The sequence below is a fragment of the Condylura cristata genome, unplaced genomic scaffold (assembly GCF_000260355.1).
Source record: "Condylura cristata isolate star-nosed mole 26May11 unplaced genomic scaffold, ConCri1.0 scaffold00004, whole genome shotgun sequence".
NCBI lineage: Eukaryota > Metazoa > Chordata > Mammalia > Eulipotyphla > Talpidae > Condylura > Condylura cristata.
The window spans coordinates 69,277,800-69,289,387 of record NW_004567105.1 but is presented as its reverse complement, the minus strand read 5'-3'; the positions used below and the strand labels follow the sequence as shown (position 1 = coordinate 69,289,387).

General features: G+C 38.5%; 1 protein-coding gene across 2 annotated transcripts in view; it reads left to right on the top strand.

The window, feature by feature from the left end:
* Positions 1-1,058, top strand: part of ARPP21 (cAMP-regulated phosphoprotein, 21kDa) — a 100,384-nt gene extending 99,326 nt beyond the window's left edge. The window contains exon 15 of one of the 2 annotated variants that reach the window (XM_012720375.1): positions 267-1,058. In XM_012720375.1, the coding sequence (XP_012575829.1) occupies positions 267-527 (261 nt within the window). In that variant the 3' untranslated portion in view covers positions 528-1,058. The remainder of the gene's footprint in view (positions 1-266) is intronic. The other variant, XM_012720374.1, reaches the window with a different exon arrangement.
* The last annotated feature ends 10,530 nt before the right edge of the window (positions 1,059-11,588 follow it).

Sequence of the window (11,588 nt, the reverse complement as noted above, 5' to 3'; positions counted from 1 at the left end):
GGTAGAGAGGAGTGTGTTGTGTGGTAGAGAGGAGTGAGTGTGTGTGGAAAGAGTACTGTGTATAGAGTGTACTGTGTATAGAGTGTAGTGTATAGAGTGTAGTGTTTGTGTGTGTAGAGTAGTGCTGTGTGTTGGAGAGTAGTGTTGTGTGTTGTGTGTGGAGAGGAGTGCTGTGTGGAGAGGAGTGCTGTGTGCTGTGTGTGTGGAGAGTAGTGTTGTGTGTGTTTTGAGGCAGCCAATGTGAAGTTCTCTTTTGTCTTCTACAGGTGCCAATGACCCAAGGTTCTCAGGGACTGCCCCAGCAGCAGTCCTACCAACAGCCAATCATGCTGCCTACCCAGGCGGGTCAAGGATCACTCCCAGCCACTGGAATACCTGTTTACTGCAATGTCACCCCGCCGGCCCCACAGAACAACGTTAGGCTGATTGGGCCACACTGCCCTTCCAGCACTGTCCCCGTGATGTCAGCTAGCTGCAGGACAAACTGTGCAAGTATGAGCAACGCTGGGTGGCAGGTCAAATTCTGAGCCCAGGCCGAGTGCAGTTCTTCAGCTGTTACGCATGGCCTTGAGGGGATAAAGGGAAGAGGAGCAAGGTGGGAAGACTGGCTGAGGACTTAAGCATTCACTCATTGCTCAAACGTATGCTGCTGGTGTTCTGTACAAAGCAAAGACTAATATGCGTTAGCTGGTTAATGGTGCATATCTGTCATGTCTGCTAGGTATGCCTTTATAGCTTAGCTAGTGACATGAATTCATCAAGGTAAGATTTTCTCCTACCACTGAATACCACTGTGTAGACTATAATATCCCTTATTTGGATTATTTCAATTATTAGTTTTGTACTTTGTGTTGAGTTTGTGATGCTAAAAGTATTTAAAAATTATATACTGAAATCACCTGTACCAAAGCTGTAATGGAAAAGAAGAGCATTGATGAATGGAAGGAATAATTTATATACACTATAGAGTTTTCTTTTTTAATGGATATATACGGTATTGTAGTGTTTAATCACAATAAAATTATTTGACCTTATGGAGGAAGGTCATTTTTTACCACCAGTTTGGCTCACTCTCACTCCAGTGTTTCCTCTTTTGTCTCTCCCATTCGAGCACAACTTCCCAAGAGATTGTATTTGTATTCGTGCGTGCACAGACATGAGGTTGCCGGGGGTGGGTAAAACTTAGTCAACCCGGGCTATAGTACAGGGCCCCTGGACATCACATGTCAACTATTCACAGATGTACATCCGTACATCTAGCTTTTTGCTTTAGGGCCATTGAAAGCACGTCACTATATTTCCCCATCCCCATTTAGGAACACTGAAGTGTATCTGGTAACAACAGCCCAGGACCAAACCTTCACGTCACTACCACCACCGAGCTTTATTTCCAGTGAAATTAGATGCAGCATGGTCTGTATGACCCAACCCTATCATGTACACATGATCGCCAGTGCCGTACAAATGGACAGTGATTCAGAAACCCAAGGGTCTTGATGCTTGCCCTGATGAGTTTTAAGAAGTTAAAAGATAGCAAGAGAGCTTTGGTCGCAAAAGCCCAGCACATTGGCAAAAAACATTTAAAATTATTCTAATCCCCAAACATTTCATCTCCTATGGAATCTGCAGGTAAGATTGATTGATGACAACTTTTGAAAAAATAGTAATAGTACTCTGACCCTCTCGGCTTTGGCCCTTTTGGGAGATGTTGATAGGACAATAAAACCCTACAGCCTTCACTTTGCTATCACAAGCTGATGACTCATAGTTTTATATTTTATACTCCCTGGCTAAAAACCACTATTACCACTGAGAAGGCTATGGAAAATAGATCAGAGGAATTCCCCTTTTCACATGGTCACACTTTCCATCTTAATTTTTTCCATTTTCATACTGGGTAGCAGAAGACAGCATTCAATGACTAGCCTCAAACACCACGCAATAGGATGTCTTCCTTGTATACTACTGCTTGTTTTACCCCCTTTTTAAAAGGGAACTTTGACATGTTTTCTCAGTAGCTTCATTCCTTGTGAAGCCTATCCCTGGTGAAAGCTGTCCCATTTTTTCAACACTCATTCTACTGATTTCTTCGTCATCAGGAAGTCCTAACCATGAAGTATGTTATAAAAAAGGGATGCAACCTTTTTTATTGGGTCATTAAAGCAATACGCTGAATACCTCTTAAACCAGTAACTGCTCTGAGGAGCAGTGTGTTTGTCCAGTTAATTTCTTCCCCTAATAGGAGGAAGGGGACTTTCCACTATAGATTGATTCCAATATAGGTATTCCCTGCTTAGCCTTCTGGGTTTGGCAGAGATCCCCAAATCAAGATTTCAAAGAGTCTGAATGTTTATTTGTTCATAAAGCTCGGAGAAATTTTTCTATTTTCTTTAGTGGCGATTAGAAGAACTGATGCTTCTGAACAGTCGATTTGAACTGATGCTTCTGAACAGTCGATTTGAAACATACACACACTAATTAAAAAGACAGGCCTCCTTTCTCCCTGGCCACTTAGTGTAACACGCTCATTTTATTGCATAGATCCACCTGGATGCGATGTCAGGATGAAACTCCTCTCCTCCAGCATTATGTTCTTCTCCATCTTATGTTGTGCTTTTTTTTTCTTTTCTGTTAAAATTTTTGAAATGTTGATGAAGAGAGATTTTTATTAGTGAAGCGTTTTCAGACTTGATTTATTGTCAGGATAACTTATGTTGGTTACAATCTCATAGCAACCACCTTCTCCAGTTATTCAGTTCATATGCTTATAAAGAGATATCTATATGCATACCTTGAGAGAGATACAGCTGTCTTGAAGCTCCTCCACCTCTGTGGGAATGTAAGAGACAACAAAAGTGAGTTATGCATACATTTATTCAGCAAGCTTTTATTGCATACTTGATTATATCCTAATTATGTGGCACCATTCTAAATAAGAATACAAATAAATTTAAAGCACTTAGATTGAAACTTGCATCATACATTTGGTTAGTCTGTGATAGTTGGAACTAACTGTTCTTGAATGGATGAGTTTCAGTCATAATTATTTTATTGTTTTAATATAGTTCCACAGGATGTAGGGGGGAATAAGAGAGTGTGTTATACAACATTATGGAAATGGAATTATGTAACTAATTATAAGTACAGTTGGAGGATCTAGAGTGAAGTTATACATCATTAAAACAAAGTAAGTGGGGTAGAGTGTGCCAGAGATGCTTTATAAGAGGCATTTGAAGGACAAAGCACATTCATCAGGGGAACATTGGTTCTGCAGAAACAACTTCTGAGATGTAAAAAATGCTTACTTTGACTCTACCTCCACTTTGGCCCCAGCCAAAATATGCTAGAATGCAATCGAGTCCCGTCCTCCTGTTAACTGGATTCTGGACACACAGGTCCATACTGCAGAGGGAGGTACCCGTCCACCCTAACCCTGTGCCTAGCACTTTCCTTCATGGGCAGCCTGACAATTTCCACACTAAAAAGGAAGGGTTGCCCCCTACAGGGTCAAAGCAATTCTTAGATTTTGCCATCCAAGTAATAACTTTTCCATGAAAGACTCTCCTTGAGACATTTCCAAGGAAATGTCCCAAGGACAATTATAATTGGGAGACAAGGTTAATGGAAGGTTAAGCAATCTTTTGAAAAGCTATCTGATTTCTGGAAACTTTTAAACTGTCGTTCATATTATGCATTTCCAAAAGGAAAATATACTTGCAGAGTTTCTCACAGTGAAATATAATCAGAAGACTAGTACTCGGAGAGCAAATTTTGTTTTTAAATTTATTGGTCCTAAAATGAGATCAATATCAAAACACTGATTCCACTGGTCCATTATGTTGGCAACTGCCTTTGGTATGTACTATTTCCTCTGTGAATGGGGAAACCAGGAAGATAATGACTAAGGGCCAAAATTCAAAACTTCTGCATTTATAGTTTTGGTAATTCATGTCGATGGAGTTGATTCTATCTAACACTGTAGTAGCAGTTACATAGATCTGTAGAAATAGTTATTGCTAATGACAACTTATTCCTCTGTATGAGTTTGAAAGCGAATAGGAGTGATTTGTGCATTTGTATCTCTAACAAGCTTTCATGACACAGTCATTTTCAGCAATTGGACCACAGTCTATGGAATCCTTGCCGTTTAGAAGTTTGAGTTCTCAGAATATACCAGCCTATACATAAGTACAAAAAAAAAAATAGTCATGGGTCTTGTGAAAAATACACCTACAAATGGGATGTTAGAAGAGAAACAGGTGGACCCTTGTCCATCGTTTGATGAAGCTTCTACCGGGCCCCTTTGCAGAGACGGCATTTAGGCCTGCAAACAAGAGGGGAATGAATCACACTGCCAGCCAAGAGATAGGCCTGGAATGACATAAGAACCTAGGGACACATGAACTACCACTCAGGGTATGCACAGCAGTAAAGACACTGGAGAGGTGCTGGGAAGGTCGTGGTGGGCCTGGAAGGCATGATCTGCAGAGACTGTCAGGAGATAACAGGCAACCCAGAGAGCCAGAAGATTTGAATGAGAGGTGACGTGATCTCAGCTGTGGTTCATAAGGAAGTGTGAGTGTCCAAAGGATGGATTAGACTTGAAACATGCCCCTCAGAAACAGGAGATGAATACATTAGTGTTTAACTCTTGCTTACATGAGCAAGTGAACTCTTGCTACCATTAGTGTGGTTAAAAAAAGAAAGAAGTTCTAGCTCTTCATGCTTAACAGCAATCCCACCACCAGGCCACACATCTTTCCAAGTTCAGGTCTTATTTTTCTTCTGGGATGGTCCCTGTAAATACACAGGGTAAAACTAATGATGACTGAGCTACAATTGGAGGCCACAGGCTCAGTCTATAATATATTCTACACTGGCACACAAGATGCAGTAGAATCTGATAATCACTTCCTACTCACCCCTTTTGAACAGTGAAAACATTTATTCCAAATCTCTGTTTTGCTGTACCCTTATGTCTGCCATTTCTTTCACACAAACCAGAAATCTCTGCTGCTTGTGTTAGTCGCCTCAAAACTCTCCACTAATAGAATTGTTCTCCTTCAGACTTTGAACTTCTTTTTCAACAGTTTCAGCTTTATAGTTTGTTTCAAGTTCAATTCTTTATCACCTGCTTTCAGTGGGGTCATTCTAGCCTTCTCAACAAAAGCATTTGCTGCTATTATGTGTCATCAGTGGCCGGAGTCTCTGGCACCCGATGCTGGCTTCTCTGTTGTTCCTGGCATTGTGTACACAGTGGGGGTGAAAAGCACCTGAGACTCTTCTGTCGAGAAAATTCACTCCCTGATGAATCCCTATCAGAGAACTGATTCCTCTACTGAGCGCTACTTTCCCAATCACAAAAGTTTTTCTTCTCAGACCATGTCACTAGCCCCATGACTGCTAGAGCTCAGACAATGCTTTGAGTTTGTGTCCACTCTTTGATTAGTTTTGTTTTTCCGCTTTCTGCCACTTTACACTCAGAATTGGCATACAGGGAGAGGGAAGAGGTCTGATATCAAGCACACAGGAGGAAGCAGAAACCTGAGTAAGGGCGAGCCCCCAAGTGGGATATGATGATCGCTCAAGGCGCAACACAGCAGGCATTCAGAAGCACCTGTGTGTGGATCAAGCACCAGTACACAGTTTGGCTACACAGCCTTGTGCAAAGGCTACTTTTTGAACGCTCAAGGCCTCACTCTTAGAGGGACAGATATATACAGAGGGTCAGGGGAAAGTTTGCAAGGGATGAAGAGGGAGTGAGGCAGAGGTTAGAGGCCCTGGAACTCAAAGTAGGACCGCTTACTGTGAATCTTTCAATCCCGCTGCTGGCTGTAAGGATGGCACAAGATTGTGATGGTTACATGTGGGGGCAACTGGATCCTTGGTTCTGCCTCTCTTCCCTGACTTTTTTTTTTTTCCCCAGAAAGCTTGATTTCAGCTGTGTACAGTTTGCAGTTGTGTCTCCTAGCTGTGTACAGTTTGCAGTTGTGCAAATATCCCCCAGCTTTTGTGTAAAATTTATTTCTCAGCTAATTCAGGTTCCTATTTGCTGGATGAAATATGCATGTTCATCCTTCTCCATCACAGGGTTGTTGAAGGAAACACCAGCTGCATAGTGCAGTCTAGGTCCTTTGTATCAATTCCAGGAACTGCTTCTTAGCTGATTAAAAAAGAATTTGAAATATATTTTTTTTTAAGAAACAGGAAAGTCACTCTGGTTTTAAGTGTTTAAAAGTCCTGGGCTTCAAAAATGAGGCCACTTTCTCAAATGAAAATCACAAGTCAATTTCACCCTTTGCAAAAGAGAGTGGAGTTACTTAAGGTGCTTAATAGTAATGTAATAGAAAGCAATGGCCTGAGACTGAAAAAAGAAGCAATTTAAATTGGACATTAAGAAAATTTCACTCGAAGCAAGGGCAATTATACAATGAAATAATTTCCTAAGGGAGAAACAGTGAGATGCCATTAAAAGAGTTGTTTAAGAGAGGAGATTAAAAAAAAAAATTGCCAGTGGATCTGCTAGAAGATCATTTTATGATTTATTGCTTTATTGCATGTCATTCTCACTGAAGATTTACCAGGCTCCCTAAGCTGCCTTTCCACTGGGGGAGGACCCACCTGGTAACAGAGGAATATGATATCTGTATTTCCTTTGTCCTTATGCAACTCAAATGGAATTTTAATGGTGAAAGAGGCAAGGTGAGAACTGAACCTCTAGTTGTTCAAAATACATTCTTTGTAACAGCGTCCTAAGATGTTTATTGACATTTCACACACCCCCTCTATATTCATTATCACCTGTCTATCTAATCTTATTTAAACCTTCAAGCAATTGATTCTTTTGTTCAATTTTGCAACTGTTAGTCACTATTACTGAGCATAAGGTGGCATGACATAATTACTCCTTCATACCAACATATTGGGCTCCCTACTACATGAGTTATGGAAAGCATTCTTAGCTGATATCAAACAGCTTGAGTTTGAATTCCAGAAGTCACCTACCAACCCCCTGTGCACACACCCTCACACTGGGATTTGTTTGTGTGAGTCCCTTAACTTCTCAATTTGATGCTGTATTTTTTTAAAGAGAAATGCAAAATGCTATATAGGTTGACTGCTATTCACTTACAGAGGCTAAGCCAATTTTTAATGCAACTTGGCATATGATTCCAAAATAAACCAAGAGGCTGTCACATTGGCCGAATTTTTTCCTAAAATTCTACTCCTTTCTAAAGTCTCACGTTGTCCTTAAAGTTATCAAGGCACCTGTGTTCAAAGCCCACATCAGCGATGGCCATGCTGTGTTCAAGATGTCAAAGTGTGCATGCAACTTCACCTACAGTGACCAACTCACAATGATCACGGATCTTGAAATGCCGCAAGGTATTCAGAATATGCATTTTTTTTTCTTGTCTTCACACCCTATGTTAGTTTCCTGAGGCAGCCATACAAAATTTCACAAACTGGTCATTTAAAACAATAAAGACATAGTCTCTCACAGTTCTGGAAGCTGAAGCCTAAAGTCAGGTTTTGGTAGGACATTTCCCACCAAACTTCTTAGGAAGATCCTTCCTCCCTTCTTTCAGCTTCTGGTAGCCCCATGTGCTCCTGGATAGTGACTGTGGAACTCCACTGTCCCCACATGACCTCCAGTTCTACATGTCTGTGTCTCCTTGTGTCATAAGGACAGTAGGCAGGAGGGCTAGGTTGTTCTGTCGTGATCTCCTCTCACTTTGATTACAGCTGCAAAGACCCTATTTCCAAATAAGGTCACAATTCACAGATACTGGGGATCAGGCCATCACCATGTCTTCTGCAGAAACACAATTCATCTCATAACATCCCCAAAGTCAACAGATCTCCAGCTGTGGCCACATCTCAGGCTAAGCTCTCTACTGAAGTCCATTGTTAGCTTGATAGAGGTTGGTTGTGTTTCATGCTTCATGCTTGATTCAGGCTTTGAATCAAGAGGATCACAATTCAAGTTTTCATAGAGGATGAAGTGTTACCAATGGATAGCTCTTCACTTCCTCATCTAAATTTCTTCTCCTAGTCATTCCTTTTCATTTTTAAACCCTTAATAAGAACCCCTTTCTCCATGTCATTGTCATTATCTTTCACATAACTGCATTGAAGCCCCTTCTTCCTAACTTTACTCTATCTTCTTCCCTTAGATAAATATCAATTTTAGAACATTTAGTAACTTCCAAAACAGAGACCGTGTCTTCTCCTTCAGTGGATCACTGTAAGGACAAAGTGACAGAAAATGCCCACCCTGCAGGAAGCTATGCCCAGCACCTCTCACTGCAGTTTCCATCCATGGTGATACATGTTCCCAGCTGCTCCAATCAATGGGGGGAGTTTAGAAGACACCCCTGGGGTACGGGGTGCAGGAATCAGGCATAGGATGTCAGGATTTCATGTCTTTAGAAAAATCACCCACTGGATATGTTGACCAGTGAGATGCACTAGCTGATAGTTGATATCCCTGGTAGATCCAAGAGATACCTGTATCCTGCGTAGAACATGTGTGGTTCATGGTCTTAAGAAGCAATTCCATCTAGGCTATCCAGGAATAAGAGAGTTTTTAGGGTAATTTACTGAGTATGAAAGGGACCACGTATGGCCAGAGGTTGCCTCTTAGGAGGCACAGAGCTTTCAAGAACAGATAGTGAGTGGGCATTGGCTAAATATGAGTTTCCTTTGTGCAGTTAATTTTTAAAATAACATTATTAAGCAGCTTTTAATGGGTCCAACCGACCTCACTCTTCTGCCCTTCTGCTATGTTCTTTGTCAGTAGATATTGTCTATCTATCACTTTTATTTCAAGGAACATCATGCCCAAAGCCACAAGAAATCTGTAATATGAAAGGGTGAAATATTCCTTCCCGCTGTCTTAAACAAAATGGAAATGGAAAGACTAATAGAATCAAGATGGATGGATGATAAAAATGACAATGAAAATAATATCAGGAAGGAAAAATAGTACAAAATTGAAATTCATTATAAACAATCAATAAGCCAATATGAATTTAAATTTGAAAACTACCAAAAATAAATTTGAAAATACTACGGAATATGTTGAAAAATAAGTGAAAAACCTAAGTAACATGAGATTTTTTTTAATTATAATAAGACACTAGTCCCCGAAGTGTTCACATACAAATCCCAGTAAGCTATCTTAAATAAATTCTTAGTTTTTTTTTTTTTAATAGATAACCCCCAGAATAGAGTATATGTCTACAAAAACCTTGAAATTCAAGCAAGGAAAAAATAATACAGTCAAATTCAGAGCCAAAATTATTCATGGAAATAGAAGCAAACATTTCAAATATCATATTAACCAATGGAACTCAACAATGACTACATATATGCAATCACATAAAAATAGCTAAACAAATTCTGCCAATATGTTGACCCTAGACTTCTAGACTCCACAGTGTGAGAAAATAAATTTCTGTTGTTTAAGCCACCTAGGACATGACATTTTTGTTGTGGCAACCCTACTAAACTAATACATCGATTCTCCACATGTTAAACAGTAAGTTAAAATCCATTTTAAACAAAATTTCATTATTTTTTAACGAACACCAAAAGTATATCCTAAAGTTCTTATGGAATAGCCAACAGCAAAGAACTCCAAGTGGATACTGAGGAACAAGATTACGCCATTGCCCTATCAAATATGAAGACATTCTATAAATATGCACAGCCAAGGTTATATAGCATTTACAACACCAGCAAATTCATAGGTATGAAATAAAGGGCCCCAAACAGAGATATCGATGTACAAAATAATGTAAGCATGGGGAAATGATATTGTTAATCCCAAGAATGGAATTGAGACAATATACACTCTCCAGAAAAAATAAAGTTAGATTTTTTAATCTCACAAGGTATAACAAAGATTGAAAACTTAAATATGGGATGTGTTGATTACATCATATATCCTTTCATAATGTATAAGGGTATCAAATCACCACATTGTACTTACAATCTCAGGAAAGCTGGAAAAAAAATCCTAAAAGTGAAATTCAAAACTAGAAAATGTTGGTAGTAACTATTAAAAGAATATCTACATTTCCTCAGGTTATGTATTGATTTTTTTAAATGAAACAAAAATCACAAGAAAGCAAAATAATTTAAAAAGTCCAATTACTACAAATCATATAAAACTCCTGTAGAGAACTGTCACCTGGTGAGATAAAATGAGAAGCTATTGACTAGAATACATTATGTATTAGAAATATGCAAAGAACATTGATAAATCATTATGATTCTCAACCCAGTAGAAAAAGAGAGAACTGAACAATCAATACACATAAAAGTAAACTGGAACAGACAACCTTTAAGAATCATTACTTAGGTAATGTCAAGGAAATGACAGACTTAAAATTCCAAATTCTATTTTGACCTCAATTACATTAGCAAAAATTAACAAATCTGGTAATCAAAAGGATTAAGTGAAACTGGAGCAATCAGAGCTCTTCCCTACAATGGCAGGCACTGCAAATTGGTACGATCACTTTAGAAAAGAAAGTGATGATCAAATAAGCATAGATAGCACCCAATAATTTCACTTCAGGAAAACAGAGTATTCTCTGCATTTGATAAACAAGAACATGTTTACAAGAATGATTAGTGACAGAGTCTTTTTAAAAGAGAAAAACTAGAATCAACTTAAACGCCTAGACGCAAAACAAATGAATATATTCATGCAATGAAATATAATACAACATTGATAATGAATGAATGAGAACTGCACAAATCAGAATTTAAAAATCTCAAAACATCAATTTGTGATAACATAGTCATAACAAAATATTTAAAAGTGGTACTTATTTTTTAAAACATTCAAAGTAACACTGTATGGTTTATGAATATGTATAAAATAGAAAAATTTAAAATATGATACTTAATTTTTAAAGCATTCGAATAAGACTATGTACGGTTTATGAATATGGATAAAGTATAATTTAAAATGTGCAACAAAATATGCTTGTGAACAATAGCATTAAATTCTCACAGTGGCAACTCTGGAGAGAAGTGGGTGAAGGATGGAATGAGTATATTTACATTACAAACTTCAAAAATTTGAAATATAAACTGTGAAAAGATCGCAAAAACAATTTCATAAAAACAATTGTCTAAATACATGACTGCTTGCTAAATTTATTCTCAAGTTGTTCCTGAAAGCTTGATATTTGAATGTAAACATATTTGAAAGACTCATCGGAAAAGTTGCCTGCTGCTTTTTTACTTAAGTTTCTTTCTGAGTTGGGTGAATCTTTGTAAGTGAGAAATCTGAAATCTGACATTTCTTCTTACAGACATATTATATACAAGGACAAATTTTCAAGATTTTGTAGTCAATCCATCCATGCATACTGCCAACATTTTATTATTTGCTTGTTTAGGAAAAAAAAACTTGCTACACAAGTCATCTGAGTAACAGCTGCCTATTTGGCTATATGACTTCCTTAGCAGAATAAGAAAAGAAGTGTATGTGTGTCTCAGACTGTAGAGAATTTGCTAACATTAGTAAAATCATGTTTCTCAGACCTTTTTGGATATTTGGGCACTGT